This window comes from Macaca thibetana, chromosome 2 (assembly GCF_024542745.1).
Source record: "Macaca thibetana thibetana isolate TM-01 chromosome 2, ASM2454274v1, whole genome shotgun sequence".
NCBI lineage: Eukaryota > Metazoa > Chordata > Mammalia > Primates > Cercopithecidae > Macaca > Macaca thibetana.
Genome location: NC_065579.1, coordinates 60,931,952 through 60,951,584, shown reverse-complemented (window position 1 = coordinate 60,951,584; position 19,633 = coordinate 60,931,952). Strand labels below are relative to the sequence as shown.

At 33.7% G+C, this 19,633-nt stretch overlaps 2 protein-coding genes across 6 annotated transcripts in view; both read right to left on the bottom strand.

Moving 5' to 3' along the window:
- The window catches only part of MLF1 (myeloid leukemia factor 1), a 919,514-nt gene that overhangs the window by 288,502 nt on the left and 611,379 nt on the right, over positions 1 to 19,633 (bottom strand). The gene's annotated exons all lie outside the window — the stretch shown is intronic.
- RSRC1 (arginine and serine rich coiled-coil 1) overlaps positions 1 to 19,633 on the bottom strand; it is a 405,306-nt gene that overhangs the window by 225,876 nt on the left and 159,797 nt on the right. For all 5 annotated transcript variants that reach the window (XM_050779881.1, XM_050779882.1, XM_050779884.1 and 2 more), the window contains one exon: positions 8,208 to 8,244. In XM_050779881.1, the coding sequence (XP_050635838.1) occupies positions 8,208 to 8,244 (37 nt within the window). The remainder of the gene's footprint in view (positions 1 to 8,207; positions 8,245 to 19,633) is intronic.

Genomic DNA, 19,633 nt, shown 5'->3' with positions numbered 1-19,633 from the left:
GTACCATAAATAGTATAACTGTATTTTTACAAATTAACAAAAAGCTAAGTAATACATGCATATATATGCCTGAAAATAGAGAAGGATACAGGAGATGAGTGGTAACTATTAAGACAAGATTGATGGCAGGTAGGAAAAGATATAATCATGTTTTAATGTATCAGTTTTTTGACATATTACAATGAACATGTATTAAAGTACTTTATAATATTTAAAAGTATATAATGAAGTTTTTAAAAAGGTAAGGATATAAACAGATAAAGGACAAAATGTTCTCATAGTTCGCTCTGGGTATACTGGAATTAAGATTTTTTTTAAATCTATCTTAAGCTACTTACATTAACTGGAACTGTTACAATTTTTTCTTTCTCTACAAAAATACTGATATACTTTAGAAAGTCTTATGCTTTGATAAATTTTCACACACTATTTTAACAACACTATAAGTAAGGGGAAAATGAAAAAAGTGAAACAGAGCAGCTGTGTGCCTTTCCAGAGGTTGTACAGTAAAATCACAGTATTCTGACTCCTTGTGCTGTGCTCTTCCTAAAATAAACAGGCTGTGTATGTTAAAATTAAATACAGATGCTATTTTTCAGGGGCAAATGGTAATAACTGTGGTTAAAGACACCACTGTGGCAAAGGCGTTCTCCATCTTAACTCCTAATACCTTGACTGGAGAAACAGAAAGCAACGCTGTTATCCCTGTTGCTAGTTCTCTCTCTACAGTTACTTGAGTTAGATCCCAACAAAGCCCCTGAAATAACAACTAGGTACCACATGGGATGTCCTGCAATGAAGGCAAGCCTACAGTGTTTTGAACCCTAATACAAAAAACAATAATAAGAATACAACATTCAAGAAGGTCTGATATTTAGACCCTTAAGTAATGGGAAGTGGGGGTTACTTTAATGCATTTAGAATAGTTTTATTTTTAAAAGCTTTAATAACCTTAGGTGCATAAAAGTCAAAAAAGTTATCTATATTAAACATAATTCTGAGACTATTAACAATATCATGAAAATTGCATGACATCTTGTCCTTTTTTTTTAAACGTCAGCCTGCCACCATTTCCTCACCATTTTAAAAACCATTGTGTCTTATAATAAAACACACAGATCTTTCTCTAGAGGGTGAAAGGAGGAATTGGGGAAGGGCAGAGAAGGGCCCAAGTTCATGCTATTTGAATGACTGGACAATATTAATCATTTATTACAGAAGCAATTTTCAATAAACTTGTAACTCATCAAAATGTATCAGAGAAATGGATCACTTGACATGGCACTGTTTATGACTAGATTATATGCCAGTCCTCAGATTTAAGATCTGTAAACTGCCTAAGAAATTATGACAGTAATATGACATTAACATGACATTAACATTTTATCCACATTAAAAGTATTTTAATTTGCACACATTCATAGGACACACTGTCTGTTAAAAGGAAAGAGAAAGATTTATGGAATTGGTCTTGTTGAAAGAAGAAAAACTTCATGCTGTTTCATCTCATGATCACAGTTTGAGGAAAGTGTCTGTTTTAATATGCAGTTTTACCCTAAACCTCAAATGTATATTGTCTTAGGTGAGAAAAATAAATTAAAATGTTGGGAGGAAAGGTATCTATTATGCTGAAATCCTTAAATAGTGACATGAGCTAACATTTTTAATCAGTGTTTAATAAATTTATTGAGTATATGGGTAACATTAGTGCATTTTGAGATAATACATTCTCAAACTCATTTAGACACATGTCAAAAACATTTCTTCACAACACAGTAAGAAAATATAAAGCTAAAACTGAAATATTTAAAATACCACAGACGAAAGTTTAGAATAGTGTTTATAATCTATTTTTGCATTTTCTAGCTCATGTTGTATATTAACTGAATTCCCAAAAGTATGATAACAATCCATTAACTATGTTTATGCTTGTGTTAAATAGAGCTATTAGTCTGAAAACTGAAATACGGCAGTTTGATTTTCAAGTCCTATGTAAAATAGTCTAAAACAGAAAGGAGAGGGCTTTTATTGGAACCTGATCGTTATTGATGAATACCTAATAGCAATGGGCCTGCCTACATTTCTGGCAAGCAGAACTATATTCTTATAAACCACTGATGGGCTAAACAAACTATTAATGATGGTTGCTTTTCAACACTTAAAATGGCCAGACTGTGTTACTTGACCACAAGGACAAGTAGGTCATCACTCTCAAATGTTATACAATATAAGAAACATAAATGAGACCTCTGTGGAGAGACAAAACCCATAGGTATGGCTCCAGAGTTCTTTTGCTGTTCAACTATTAATAGAAAACAAATCCCACTTAAAGCTGTAAATACTTGTAACCCTTTTCACTAAAAGATGTATTATCATTCATTTAATTTTCCACTTAAAGTTTAACAAGGTATTATTAGTCCTAGGTTCCAACTCCAGTCCTGAAAAAATACAACTTAACATCTAAACCAAAAATTTTAAAACAAATGTCTATGACTCTTGCAAGATAAGATGAATTTTTTGCCCCTCTATAAACTTTTTGGAGTACCCCTTCCCCTGGGTTTATGAACATCCAACCAATCATTCACAGGTTGCAGAATAATACTCAATGAATACAAGGAAAACACCTAGATTCTTCACCAGATTCAGAAGGCCTTCTTCACTGGACACATGTCTTTCAATTGAATGCCTTTTAATGTATTTTTCTTTCTGGTGGTCACTGAACTAGCAGCATTAACCTTGCTTAGGAGCTTGTTGAAATGCATAATTTCAAACTGTGCCCCAGACCCAAAGAATCAGAACGTGCTTTAACCAAGAATCGCAGGTGACTCAAATGTACATTAAAGATGGTGAAGCACTGCCCCAGATCACTCTGTACAGTTACTACAAGCCACTTCTATTTATTTGACTTTCAGAAAAGAGAACAAAGGAAGCTTTAGAAACATCATACTGATCAGGATAATTCATTTCATTCCTTGCCAAAGGGGGCACAGCACAGCTGTCCTTCTTTCAAGCCAGAAACAACCCACAAAACTATTTTGACCTAAAAAAGTAAAATTTTTCATACAGCTCAACTTAATATTTTCTGATCTAAATCCTTCTCCCAAGAGAAAAGGATAGCATCATTTTTATAGTTTGCTTACAAAATAATAATAGCGGTATTGTCATCAAATGGCAAGGCTCCATCTCCTATGTTTTTTTCTTAATTGGAAAAACAAAAACGTGTTGACTTCATTAAACCCCCCAACTGAAAGTAAACATTTGAATCCCCATTCAGTAGTCCAATAAGCATCACTACTCACTACATTATCCAGAAATTTAAAACATAATGGTAGGAGAAACATGGAGACGCCAGGCGTAGTTGCTCATGCCTGTAATCCCAGCACTCTGGGAGGCCAAGGAGGGCGGATCATCTGAGGTCAGGAGTTTGAGGCCAGCCTGGCCAACATGGTAAAACCCCGTCTCTAGTAAAAATATAAAAATCAGCTGGGCATGGTGGCAGGTGCCTGCAGTCCCAGCTACTCAGGAGGCTGAGACAGGAGAACCACTTGAACCTGGGAGGTGGAGGTTGCAGTGAGCCGAGATTGTACCACTGCTCTCCAGCCTGGGAGACCAAGCAAGATTCCTATCTCAAAAAAAAAAAAAAAAAAAAAAAAAAAAAAAAGGAAGAAAAAAGAAAAAAACATGGAGTCAGCACCCTTTGATAGAACAAGAAGAACTCAGAGTCAACTTTCTACAACTTTGGAGCAGCATTAAAAAAAAAAAAGTGCCAGGAGCAACATCTAATAACCACCCACCTCCACTCCTTCAACCCTTCTGTGATAACAGACATAACCCTGGGGTCATTATCAGAAGGACTTTCATCTGTAAGTGATTATTCATCAAATTTAAAAAATTATTTTCTTAAGTTCATTATAAAATCTAATTAAGCACAACACTATAAGCAGTGTTTTCACTCATTTTCTTTAAGTCTTAAAAAATGTTATAGGCACTGAGCTATGACACAAACCCACTGAGTATGCAGCATTACTTCTTGGAACCTGAGGGTCAAGAGAAACCTATACACACATGAAGCATGTGCTACCCATTGTGCTGTTAGCAATAAACCACTTTGCCTCTGACTCAGGAATCTCATATCTTCTGCCAGCATCTATACAACTATGGAAGATATGCAAGTAGGCTAAAATCTCAGACCTTAAATAAAGAAACACAATAAATATAATGATACACACAGTAATTTTTCCAGGATACACTGTTAAGCAAAAAAAAAAAAAAAAAAAAAAAAAAAAAAAAAAAAAAGAAAAGAAAAGAAAGAAAAAGGAAAAAGAAGAACATATACACACATACGTTTTTACCAAAAAAAAAAAAAAAAGGGATTAACAATAAACTAGAAGTCAATAAAATTGGCTATTTACAAGGGGTGGAGGAGAACAGGCTAGAAAGAAAGAGAGCGACACACCTCTTTGAGAATACCACAGTGTATAATTTTGACCTCTGGAAGCATGTTAACATCATACATGTTCAAACATAACTAAATCAATAGGAATGGGGACAAAGACACCTAAATTGAATGCAAACAGAAACAAATAAATGCAACTATATTTCAAATAAATAACATAACTATACTCATTGGAGAAAAGGAACTGCAAATAAATCTTGAACTCTTTTTAATAGGGTTGTTTTACTCAAAGTATGCTTGTAGCAATTCTAAAACTATTTTACGTACATTATATGACTGAACAAATGAGTAACTGTATCGGTGTTATCAGGAGTCAGGGTTCTCACTTGTTATAAGAACTCAGAAGCCATCATGAAAAGATTCTCTCTTGATAAATCTGGGACAATCTGAGCATCAAAATAAATAAGGAAAGTAATTGACAATAACCTATTTAATAAAATTAAAATCATGAGTCCTTACTCCTGATAAATAGATAAATAAAATAAGGGAGGTGGGCTCTTCCTTACTGTAGAATGCTGGCTGTAACATGGAGGGAGCAGTAGAATTGGAAAATCTGTATTTTGCAATCATCAGACAAGAATCATCAATGGATAACAGAGCAGCAGCCTTCAAAGTCTCAGTCTAGAACTTTAAAGAGGTATAGACTTTATGGGTAGTGAATGAGTTTGTGAAAAGAAAAATAAGATGGTATTGGACAGCATATTATAAAAAATTTAAGCTGAGGAAAATGAGATACTAGGACAGTTCTCAGGATCACCTGGCAACATTGAGAGAAATAAATGATTTAAAAAAACAAAAAACAAAAAAACCCCAAAAAAACAGAGAAGGTGAATCAATGGTCTAGGAGATTGTAAAAAACTTAAGGAAATCAGTGCTTGAAGAGGTTCCAGGGGAACAGTCCACTTACTCCACTCTTTTCTCCACAGATCCACACTTGCTTTCTCCTTTTCAGGGTTACATCTAACTATATACCAAGAAGAGCATATACACATATAGTACAAAATCAGGGCAACTACGTTACCTGGTAGCAAGTATAACAAGTGATATATGTAATTTTTCTTAACTTATTAAAATGTATATTGGCTTTTACCCCCTTAGAACAATGCTAATTCTCTATGATAATCTAAGTAAATAATTTTTTAAAAATAAAGACTGAAGAAAGCTATACAAAGAGATTAATTCCAAATGTACAGGGTGTTTTTCTCATTTTAATTTTATCATGTATTTTTTAACACTGATCTCTTCAAAAATATACTTCTAATTGTATTTGGATGTACAGCCAATTCAAAGAAGAGCTACATATACGCCAGAAGGCTCTAAACAATCCGCTCAGCAGTGAAAGGGAGAGACACAAACCTCAGGTGCCCACAGGTACTAGACAGAACAGGTTTCATTAATGCTCAACCCATAAATTGTGAGTTTAGTTCCATTTTAGGCATGAACCATTTTAGAAAGGTTTATAAAGGTATTCTTCATAACATCACTGACTTTACTGAGTATTATTAATGTAAAATGCAAGATGGATGAATGGATAGATTAACAGACAGACAGATAGATGAATATTGTTAATAGTTCACAGTTAGTGGGTCAATTACAACATCAAGTTACAGTCTTTCAAACAACTAAGATAAAATGCATTCAAGTCATCTGCTTCTTACTCCCTAATTTATGCTAGTCCTGGCTCTTTATTCCGAAAATGCTTATCTTTGAAATATATTTGAGGTATATGACATAAGTAAAAATGAAATATAACTTAGTGTCAAGAACAGGGAAGAATACTTAATATATAATTATTCTTCAATGAGTAGCTATGTTTTATACAAAGTTTTAAAATAATTTTAGCCAAAGTACTCTTTCTTCAGATGAAATGTTATTAAAAAGTTCAAAAGTTTACTCTACAAAATAACTAAAAGTGGAACTATTTTGGTTAAAGTGAGTAGTGGAAGTCTGCAGTACCAACTGCTTTGGAGAGCTTTCCGGGCAGCCCAAGGCATGGCTAGAAAAACCACTGCTAGATAAAATTATGAGTACGATATAAATGTGTGAAATAGTTACTGAAAATGAGATGCCACTAGTAAGTATAAAAAGTATGAAATTTAAACTAGTAAAACATCAAAGCCATTTTTATTTACCGAAGAACATGAACAAAGTAAATATAAAGTCTTTTTAATAAATAATAATTTACATAAAAGACACCTCAGGCCAGGTGGCTCACACCTGTAATTCCAGCATTTGGGGAGGCTGAGGCGGGCGGATCACCTGAGGTCAGGTGTTTGAGACCAGCCTGGCTAATATGGTGAAATCCCATCTCTACTAAAAGCACAAAAAAATTAGCTGGGCATGGTGACGGGCACCTGTAATCCCAACTACTGGGAAGCTGAGGCAGGAGAATCGCTTGAACCTGGGAGGCAGAGGTTACAGCGAGCCGAGATCATACCACTCACCAACCTGGGAGAAAGAGTGAGACTCCATCTCAAAAAAATAAATAAATAAATAAATAAAAATAAAACCCAAAAGATACCTCATTTTGGCACTATGATAGCTGTTCTTCCTTGCTGTAAGCCCCTAACTGATACTGGAATCATGTTACAGATTAACATGTTTATTCTGATGTCCATATGTCCTAAATCTATGTGCTATTATGAAGTGATAAACGGTGGTTCAGGAAATACTTTTTAATGATGAAAATAAGCATGTTATTTACTAACTTCTAATCCCCAAATACATAGCTCAAATTTTCTATTATATCCTCCTTTTAAATAATTATCTCTAATTTTTAGGATCACTTTTAAAAGTCTAGGTTTCCTCAGTTTCCATTAGCTGTAAAAGAAAAATCAAAAATTCCTGTAAAAAAAAAAAAAAAAACCTGCTATAAGTCAAAATGAAGCTGTCTTTTTCTACTGTTTGCTTTTGTGGAAGCAGAACAAAAGTACATTAATAGTTAACAAAGCTACAGTATGATATACGAATGAAGTCTTGCATTAAAAAACTACTTAGACTGTATTTACAAAAGAATCTGTACCATTAATTATTCAACATTTGGATCTGACCAGAAACTGGAGGATGACTCTGTAATGCTCAGTTTAAATGAACTACTTAATGTTGTAATAAACACTCAATACAGTGGGCTCAATGAATTTCAGACATATTACAATTGTATGGGTTTTCCAATTTTTTGATCAATAACAGATTTTAATGCTAAATCAGTTTGAATTTCACTTTTCTCTAAAATGTTTACTTAAACCAAAAATTTTGCATCTCAATTATTTTATATTCTAAATCTGAATGTAGATTAAACCAATGCATTATTCATAAAGCAAAGACATGAGGAAAGACAAAGCTGTGCACTTCTTTCAAAGCTGCTAAATTGCTAAAACATACCACATTTATGCATGCAATATTTGATTGTGTTTTTCTTAAAACACAAGCTTGTTTTCATCAGATCAAGATATGCCAAAAATTCTACACCAAACAATTTTTGTTTATAATTAAAGCAAGCATCAATCCAAGGATTGTCATCCATTTTATTTCATCTCTACATCAAAAAAAAGTAATTTAAAAAATTTTTAAATTTCCTTGAAATGATAAGAGAAATGAAAATGTAAGTGCCTTCACATAATAACAGTAAGCTGACCCTTTGGGAAATGGTTGACTTTCTCAATACAAGGTATTCAAAGCTCATTCAAACGTGTTCATTTAGAATGCAGATATCAAAGATGATGCAAATGTTCAAGAGAAAATTAGAACTTACCAGATGTTCTAATCCAGCTTTGATGTTTCCAGATTCCCTAAAATAGAAGAATAAAAGTTCTAAATAGTTGCTAAATCCTTGTCTGCTCTAATTTTTTTACCTCAAAAATGTTTTATAAACCCTTGTAATTTTTCATATGTATTATGTTCATAACACTGTTTTTAAGGACAAAACAATTTTTATCAAAAATGAACAGATAACTTATATTAGATTTACCACAAAATTGGTATTTCACTAAAAGAAGTTTCAGATTTTTCAAAGTCAATGAAAAACATAAAGAACTCACAAACATCATTTTACTCTTCATACAGTATCTATTCCTTTCACACTAGCTTTTCTATTAGAAATTTTGTTTATTATTATTTCCAACATTATGAAAATGTTCAAATTTACAGATTCTACCACCCATATTCTACAACTCACATTTTATTTGGTTTCTCAAATATCCATCCATCAATGGTTACATTTTTATAAAAAGAATGTACACATAAAGAACACATTAGTGAGTACATAGCTAAATAACTAAATCTTAACCTATTTTCTCTGTCATTAATTTTATGAATTTAATGTACACTACAAATCAGGACCTGAGATCATTTTAATATTAAAAAAGAAAATATCACCAAAGAAATCATAAACATCAAATATCATGATATATTTTAAGTATTAAATTTCTGCTTTTTACTGTAAAAGAGACTGCTTATGGAACTAAAAATACAAGTATCTGTACATGTAACAAACATAATTTAAATATAGATTTGTTGAAATGTGGCAAACAGTTAAATTTTTTCTGATTTCAATCTGTACCAATTTATTTATGACAAATGAACTTCGGCTTTTCTCATTCTGACCAAGCAGTATTTTAGTTCCATTATACGTACCAAGCATTACCTTTTTTAACAAAAAATTATAATCCTACCACATTGCAGAAACTAATTATTAATATAAATCCTCCAACAATAAACAACATTATATTCATGATGTTTAATCTTCTCCCCACATCTCCTCGCTTCTCTGAGAGGTCTCAACTTTCTTTTCTATTTCTGTCTTCTACTTTTTCTTTGCCAAAGATATACTTACCTGTTTCCTTTGTCTTGCTATACTATCTTTCCAAATTTCTCCATTTTTATTCCCTTCAGATTTGCTGCTGGAAAACTGTACTCATGGCTTCCAACCTTTGCTCTCACTGCCCAGTCTGATATATTAGGAGTAAATTCCCATTTCTACTGATTAGCACTAATTTTCAGCCATTCTCTTCTGTATTTCCTGCTTCTGGCAATCTTCGCAAAACTATATATTCAATGTTTAGATATTTAATGGTTTCTGAAACTCATTATTTAATCTCTAATGTCTGTAGTCGTACTGACAAATGATAGGAATAAATTACTGCAAGGTGTGAGAGAAGGCTACTATCTATATAAATAATTATTTTATACTTTATCATTACAAAATTAATGCATTTATCAGAGCTGGAAGTCAAATGAATCTTTACATTTTCACAAGAACATTCAAATACAGTTATTTGTATAACTTAAAATTTAAACAAAAAAGTAACATATAGTGAAACATCTGAACAGGGCAACATATGTGTGTGTGTGTGCGCGCACACACACACACACACTAAATAAAATTAAATCTTCCTCCCATCACTGACTCCCAGTTCTCAATCTTGGTTTATCCTTCTGAAGATATTCTATGCACTCGTGTGTGTGTGTGTATGTGTGTGTGTGTGTGTGTGTGTGTCCCCCTTCTATGTCTGTTGAAATCCACAATAGAAGCATATTATACACCCCGTTTTGTACCTTCACTTGGCAATCTATCTTAGAGTCTGTGCTATATAATACACATCTACTTCGCTTTCTGCCACAGCTACATTGTCACAAAATGGTTCTTATTAGAAAATAATATTGCAATATAAAAAGAACACAAATGATCAAAGTATAAGTCCATACTTCAGTATCTGAAATAGCTGGGGCTAGACATGCTTTATCAGAATATTTCAGATTTTAGAAAGGTTAAGGTATGTCATACAATGGTGCCAGGAGGGTCTGATGCAGCATCTCATCATCATACACGTTAAATAATTCTGAAAGAAACATATTAATGTCCACACAAAATGGGATAAACAAAGACTGTAAATAGCCTCATTTCAGGGTAGGTTTGCTGTCAACTGTGTCTGCCACAATCTAAGGGAAAATCACTTAATTTTCTGAGATACCTGTATTTTAGAACGAGGACAAGAAACTGTTCTTTAAAACAAAAAGAAAATGTAGGCTATTGCTTTGCCATGTTTCTAAGTAATTCTTTAAATTAAAAGATATTTATAAAATGTTTTGAATGGCATGGCTGAGAGAAAACAAGACATTATTCTTGGCACATTCCCTTTCCTTCACCATCAAATGTAACCAAATGTAATCAACCACAGGGCCCTGGCTATTCAATATCCTTAATTATCATTAGATCTAACTATTTCTATCTTCACAGCTTTTATGGTATTTCAGTCCTTCATCTTTTCTCCCTAAATTGCTGCAATATCCTCTTATTGAATGTCAATAGTTCCTGCCTTGTCCCATGTCAATTCATTCTCCATTAACACAGCAAAATTTTTCTAAAATGTAAACTTAATCATATCAATTCTCTTCTTAAAATCTACAATATCTTACCATACTGCAGTTTACCTATTCCCTCTGTTATCTTGTCAATGCTACATTACATGAAAAGTAACAACAGCAGCCACAACAAGCTACGTTTAACCTGGTTTCACTCACCAATGAACCACTTTCTCCCTCTACCTAAAATGCTCCTTTTCTCCCAGCCTCCTCTAATCTTCCCCATCTAATAAAAATCCACCCTTCAGGACTCATCCTAAACCATTCTTCAATTGGGGAAACCTCCTCCCTTTCCCACAAATCATGTAATGAATTCTTCCTATATGTTTCCATAACACTCCGGGCATGTCCCATCACAGAACTGATCACAGTATTTAATAAATGCCAATTTACTTTCCTACTTACACCAGTGAAGTGAAAACTCCTTGAAGATATGCATTCCATCTTTTTAATTTTTATATTCTGGCACCCAATAAAATGACTGAATCAATATATTTAAGGATATGACATCTGAATCACAAGATAAGCTTGGGTACAGAGTCAGTAGCAACCAGCTCAGGTCTCTGAGCAGTACTACGCAGTCCCACTCTATCTCCAACCCATGTAAAGAACAAGGCAATTTGCAACACTGAGCTGCTGCCTGAGATAAAACAGTAGTATTAGGAGGAAGGCACAGGTGCATGTATGTGCACGAACATGTGTAGGGTGTAGGTGGTTATTTATTTATTTATTTATTTTTACTGTTTTTGAGGGTGTGGGAGCCACAATGGGGAAAGTAGTTGAGGCTACACTAGAACACTAAAGGTGGTCCACTCTAGTTTTTAAATTAGCCTGGAGAAGCATAAGTCAGATCTTAGATTTTTACCCCTCCTTTTAGATTAAAATTACTATCTGAGGCAGCTAAATGCTGTTAGGAAAAAATAGATGAACCCACAAGGAAAATTGTAAGATGTATAAACCAGAATTTAAAAAAATAATAATCTTATCCAGAGAAAACAGAACAAGAATGTGAACATAATAACATCTTCAAAGAGATGATTTTTAGAAATATAAGTATGAAAATGAAGTTTTGAAAAAGAACCAATATATGATAGTGGGTATTACAAACATAATCATTTGAAATAAAGAACTCAGGCCGGGCGCGGTGGCTCAAGCCTGTAATCCCAGCACTTTGGGAGGCCGAGGCGGGCGGATCACGAGGTCAGGAGATCGAGACCATCCTGGCTAACACGGTGAAACCCCGTCTCTACTAAAAATACAAAAAGAAATTAGCCGGGCGTGGTGGCGGGTGCCTGTAGTCCCAGCTACTCGGGAGGCTGAGGCAGGAGAATGGCGTGAACCCGGGAGGCGGAGCTTGCAGTGAGCCGAGATCGCGCCACTGCGCTCCAGTCTGGGCGACAGAGCGAGACTTCGTCTCAAAAAAAAAAAAAAAAAAAAAAAAAAAAAAAAAAAAAAAAAGAAATAAAGAACTCAGAGGATGGATTGAAAACACAATAGATACAGACAGAGGATGAATTCATAAGCTGGAAAACTGGGTAGAAGAACTATTGTAGAAGGCATAGGGAGGGGGCAAAAAGACAAGACAAATAATTGATAGAATTAAGAACAGGAGTAGAAGTGTTAACATCTATATAATGAGAATCCTAGAAGGAGGGTTAAAAAAAAATGAAAGAGAAGAAATATTTGAAGAAATAATGACAGAGATTTCCCAGATATAAAAATATTCAAACTCAGGTTGAAAGGGCACATAGAGTGCTGAAAAGGATGCTTAAAAATCCACAGCAAAGCATATTATACGGACATTTAAGACTATAATGGATTAAGAGAAGTCAAAATACTTCTGGAATGAAAAAGGAGACCCCTACACAAAGGAAGAATAACACTGATATTAGATTTCTCAACACTAAAGTGAAGACAAGAAGATAATGGAGAAATAATAACTCTCAAGATAAAGTGTTACAGGAAAAGAACTGTGAACCAAGAATTAACATATAGCTAATAAACTATTATTTAAATACAAATAAATATAAAGAAATTCTCAGCATGCAAGGTTTCAAAAAATTCACCACATAAAGACATTATTTAAAAGAAGTCTTGAGGAATATAATGCAGGTAAGAAGGGAAATAAATTCAGGAAGAATCAACAAGGTAAGGCAAGTAAAGGATGGCCTAGAATTGAGCAATTATTGTAATCTAAGTAATCAATAACTAAAAAGAAAACCAGAGAAAGTTCACGCATAATCATTTGGAATTGAAATTCCAGAAAAGATTTTCAGATTGGATAAAAAAACAAAATCCAGCAATGTATTATTTACAAAAGACACACAATACAAACCGATTCAGAAGAGTTTCCCAAAAAAAAGATTTGCCATAACTCCAGGCAAATATGAACCAAAAGAAAGCTGGGGCAGCAAGTTTAATGGTTTAATGACAAAATACATTTAAGTCCCCTACTCCCATACATACATATGTATGTATGTATTATGTATGTATACATATGTATGTATATATGAAAGGAAGGTAATTTTAGGTAATATATACATATATGAGAGTCAGAGACTTAAGTATATTCTAGTCTAGTGAAAGATAAACCAGTAAGTTTTCATTTATATCTGGAAGGTTTGCATATACATAAAGCTTAACATATCACATTGGGACACCTAAGTTTACTCAAGTTCTCCATGAAAATCAGTTTTCTTTACTTTTACTTTGGTCAAAAAGATAAGGAAGAATGACCATCTCAAAACAACACAGGTAAAGTATCATGAGTACATAAATACAACACAAGACAGTATGACATACAATACTGGTTTTAGAAGCAGAGTGCCTACACTCAAATTTAAACACTACTACAAAATAGTCATGTGAGCTTGAGTAAAATCCAACTTTTCTCAATCTCAGATTGTCCACCTATGATGTGAGGCTCACTTGCCTTACCTAACATACCAGGTTGCTGTTAAAAAGAAGGATAATGTAGATGAGGATAAAAAATAAACTATAGAAATGTTATTATGATGGAGGATATTTAAACACGAAAGTCTTAAAAGTGATTCTAAAAGTTTTAATGAATTTGAAAAAATAGAGAGGCAACATCCAAGACATTGATAGAAGGATCTTACAACAAACGGTATAAAATCTGTCCTCTTTAGTGGTCTGTCTCTTGGGTTGTCCCTGTCATGACTTCATCAATATTTGTGCAACTCCTTTTGCCCTGTGCTGAAAGCAGACTTAATTCAATTATAGGTCTCAAAACTGATAAAATGGTCCTGAAGTGGAAAATGGGAAGAGATTATTGGCAAATGAATAAAGATTTGTATCGAACTAACACACAGGAGTACAGCAGGTCTTTTTTTAATCATTCCCTGTCTTAAATCTTCTGGGAACCATGAGTTTCCCTTCCCCTCATGCAGCACATCGATTTCTGAATTAGACTGCAATATTAAATAATTAATATACTTGCCATGATTGATGTTCTGCATTAGTTGAATATTAGGTTATCAATCAAAATCCACTTGGTTTAATGTAATAATATTGAAAAAGTGTCACAGGCTGTTCATCCAATTTGTAGTTGAGGCAGCACAGATAGTAATGTTGGCATAACACCAGGCTCTAAAGCAGGAAATGCAGTGGCTCAACATGTATGAAGCAGACATTTTAAAACTAACTGGGTAAAGGCTGAGGTTGCCCTAAATAAACCAGGTAGCACCTGATAGTTTCAATCTTAGGCATGAGAAGATGCCATGTATCAATCATGCCATGGCGGGCAAGAAAAAAATTAAAACTAGGTATTACTTTCCCTTTGTTACAAACAAATTTCATTATTTTTCCAAAAGAAATATACTCTAAGTCTAAAATCTATTGCTATAATAAAGCTTATGTCCTCTTAAGAAATTTGTAGACAAAAAACTAAGATTTTTTTTAGACCTAGTCTTACTAGAAAGTCATTGACTTTTCTTTCCTTTTCTTAAAACAGAAAAACAATATCCATCATACCAAGTGAACATTCAGATTTTTAGTACTCTAGAGCAATCAGGTTAAGGAGCCACACTTAATAATGATATTTATTTTGAAAAAATACTATTCTTTCTGATGATGGCAATTTCCTTTACTATTAATATTTTGCATCTACATTTGTCAAAATATAAGCTTAGGAAAATAACTTAAATTACTTGATTTTCCCAGTCAAGTAATGACAATTTTTCTCATCATTCCCTATTATCTCAATCCGAAATCTATTATAGATTTAGTTATAAAAGTGATTACTTAAAAACAAATTTAAGAAACAAAAGATATCTACAAGAAAAGTGACTTTTTTGGGGGGATGAGTAGAAACTTAACAAAATAAATATAAACCAAAACCATTTCAAAGAGCAAGCCAAAATTCCAGTGAGGGTTTAGTTATAAAATACTCATAAACCATAAATCACATAACTAATTGAAGTAGCATTAAAGTATCATTCCACTGAATAAGTCCTTAGTAAATAAAAGATTAAATATAATTATAATCAGTAATATATGTGTTATCCCATGTAAAAATGTGTATATATACAGTAATTATGAAAAGTGGAGTTAACTATTAAAAATAATAAATTTTTTAAAGAGACATTCTATCAGCCAGGCTGGAATCCAATAGAAACATCTAGTTAGACCCTAACTCCTGGGCCCAAGTGGCCCTCCATCCTCAGGCTCCTAAGTAGCTATGACCGCAGGCATGTGCCACCACACTCAGCTAGTTTTTTTCTTATTTTTTGTAGAGATAGGTAGGGTCTCGCTATGTTGTCCAAGCTGGTTTTGAACTTCTAGCCTCAAGTGGTCCCCCAACTCAGCCACCCAAAGAACTGGAATTACAGGTGTGAGCCACCACACCTGGTTGAAATAAAAATGTACAGTAGATTTTTTTGTCATCAACTAAACATATTATTTAGTTTTAAAAGATTAGTATGCTGCAGTTTTCTATGGATATAAGAGCTAAGATCATGGTTAGTTTTGTATTTTTTCTTTCATAAAGCAAAATCTACAGGAGTTGGATTTTTAGATGATGTCACTGCAGGCTTATAAAAGCCTGACTACACACATTATTAAAAATCTACATTTTCCATCTCAAACAATAATGAAAGCATTTTTACATGTATTAAATTTTGTTATGTATCAAATGTCATTGATGAATAAAAAGTTTGGTAAAATATAAATCTAAGAAAAAGCTGAGTTCTAATTTCAGCTCTACTATTTACTCATGGTCTTTGTTCAGTTATATATTTCTCAAATTTTTCTCACCTTACATTCAAAATCACAAATTAATAAGATAATCAGCATATAATATAGAAGTCACTCAGTAAATACTGGTTCAATATAACAGCCTAATAATGGACCAAATGACTATACTCCACTTCCAAAACAAAAAAAATCTTTATATAAGTTTCAGCTTTTTTAATTGCCTTGAAATCCATTTCAACTGTAATACCCATAAATGAAAGTCAGTCTCATTTTCAAATATCAAATCTTGGATGGATGGATGGATGGATGGATGGATAGACAGATAGATAAATTTTGGCTAGCATCCAATAGAACACTGAAGATATCCTGATATAAGCACATTCTTATGTTCTATTTGCAAGAAGGTACAGTGTGTTGGGAAAAGCAAGCAAAAATAATTTCTATTTTTGTATTTTAACCCAATTTTTAAAAATGCTTAATGTCAGTACTCTGATCCACAAAGATCTTCCTGAAATTCTCAGTTTCTGCTTCGCAGGTTTGGTTAGAATTCTTAAATTCTAACTTTTCTCTTGAAGTGAGCACTTTTCTCTTGATTGGCGAAACCTTGCAAATTAGCGGCTCTAAATGAATATTCTTATGTTACTATGGTTCAGAATGATGATTTTCAGATGTTTACATTTTACAAGCAGTTTTTGATCTGACTATTATTGGTAATAAAAAAAGCTCTAGAACCTATAAATCATTTGCACAGATAAGTCTACCATAGTAACAAAATTTAAGTGTTTTGTTTTCTTTTTAAGATCCTTTAGTTTTATAGACAAATGTTAGTGAGCATCCACTATGTCAGGACAAGTTTAAATTAAATATGTTAAACAGCCAAGAACTTATGATACACACTTGGCTTATTCCAATGGGAAGCTGGACACTTAAGCTGGTATGGATCAGTTTTGCCACTTAAAACCAGTCAAATAAACAGAGTTCATAGAAAGGGTCTACAGGGGAAAGAGAAGAGATTTCAGTATTTCTGAAGTCATGCTCTAGATAACAGTTGCAAAAAAGGAAAACTAAAAATTTGTCATCAGTAGAGCTGATGTAAAAGAACCAATAAAAGAGATCTTTTAGACACAAGATAAATTATAGCAGAAACAAACTTGAAATGTCAAGGTGAAGGAAGTACAACAGAAATGTTATTTCCTAAGCTCCCTCAGCTCCACCATAAATTCTGAGGGGATAATAAAAACAATAACAACATAAACATCATCAACGGAAAAAAAGCAAGAAGAAATATGGCATCTATGCCTCAGATGCTAAAAACTGTGTTGTCAAACCAAGGCTAGTACAGTCAGTCCTCCCTATCTGTGAATCCACAACAATGAAGTCAACCAACCGCAGATCAAAAATATTCGGGGTGGGGGGGGAACGTGTATCTGTAGTGAACATGCACAGATTTTTATTCTTGACATTATTCCCTAAACAATACAGTATAACAACCACTCACACAACATTTAAGTTGTACTAGGTATTATAAGTAATCTAGATAAAAAACATAAATTATAGACAAATACTATGCCATTTCATTTCAGGGACTTAAGAATCCATAGACTTTGGTATGTGCAGTAGGCCCTGGAATCAATATCCCACAGATACTGAGGGAAGATGGTATATAAAATAGTTAACGTCCTGGCCGGGCGCGGTGGCTCAAGCCTGTAATCCCAGCACTTTGGGAGGCCGAGACGGGCGGATCACGAGGTCAGGAGATCGAGACCATCCTGGCTAACATGGTGAAACTCCGTCTCTACTAAAAAATACAAAAAAACTAGCCGGGCGAGGTGGCGGGCGCCTGTAGTCCCAGCTACTCGGGAGGCTGAGGCAGGAGAATGGCGTAAACCCGGGAGGCGGAGCTTGCAGTGAGCTGAGATCCGGCCACTGCACTCCAGCCTGGGCGGCAAAGCGAGACTCCGTCTCAAAAAAAAAAAAAAAAAAAAAGTTAACGTGCAATCCAGGCAGTGAAAGGGCATGTGATACATGCTACCTATCTCGTATTTCTCACATGCAGGACAAACACTCATCATCAATGACAACTCTCTTTCCAACTGAGGTCAGGCCCAACTCAACACATTTTACTAAGGAGTCAAGGCCAGCTGTCTGGAGTTAGCAGGTGAGATGCAAGCTATTCACCATCACCCCCCACTTCAACCCATGCTTTTGACCTTGTTCAAAGAAAGTTCATAAAAAGGAAAAATGACCAGATGTGTTAGAGTGGTTGGAAAAGATTTCAAAGAGAAGGGTAATTTTAGCTAGATCCTGAAGGATTCATTGTATTTGGGTAGACTGAGTACATAGAAGAGAGGAGGCAGGAAGAGAGAGCTCAAAGGTCCAGCATGACCTGGCAGAATTCAAGTATGAAGAGTGATCTGCCCAGAGAAGATGTACTAAAAGGTCATACAACTTTAATTAATTAAAAATAAGTTTTATAATGTAAGTTTTTAGGTCCATCACATACAGTTGTGCATGTTGTTCATTATGAAAAAACAAAAAAATCAAGGGGGCAAGTGGAAGCTAAAAGCTATATGCCCTGGCCAAACAGTATATCCTGGTATGCATCCACAGGAAGAAGACATCTTGTATAATATGCACAAAGGTGCCACATGGGCTACAAGTGACCCAGCAAATAATAAATGCTTATTGTAGAAAAATTCAAAATCACATCTGGTTCTAATGAAGAAAAAATAAGTTACCTGAAATTCTTCTAGCCAAAGATAATAGCTTCAATATGTCCTTGTTTTTTCCTCCAGACATTCTTATGAATATGCACAAATACAATTATTTTTCTTATAGAAATGGGACCATGGTTGATTTGTTATATAGCTTAAATGTTTTCACTATTTTATATTGTAAATAGCTTCTGGGTGTTAATAATATACTTGCATATAATATTTTAATGTTTGCGTACTATTCTGCATACAGATGTACAATAAGTTAACTTACCCCTTATTTAGGTTCTTTCTGATTTATCCTTATAAATAAAACTGGAGTATAAGAAAAGAATAATCTTTAGATTTAAAAATCATTGATGATTTTATACAATGTTTATTTCACTTGCAGAACTGGGGTTAAATAATTTTTATAAGGGGAAATAAACCTAGTATATTTCATCTCCACTATTTAATCATAAATAAATTCATGCATTCTAGTACTTCAATATAAGTACAAATATTTAAATATCAATCAAATTCACATTACAATTATAAATAATCTAAATTTAAATGTAATTTTAAAATACAATTTCTACTTCCAAAAATTCTGCTATAAAATTATGTCCCAATAATTTCATAAAAGCAATATATTCCCATATGTAACACAGTCAACAATCCCAAATAGAAGGTAATAAATATATCCTATTACATCTTTAGCTGTTAAAACTGAGGGAAAAGGCTAGGCACAGTGGCTCATGCCTGTAATCTCAGCACTTTGGGAGGTTGAGACGGGTGGATCATGAGGTCAGGAGATAGAGATCATCTTGGCTAACACAGTGAAACCCCGTATCAACTAAAAATACAAAAAATTAGCTGGGTGTGGTGGCACATGCCTGTAGTCCCAGCT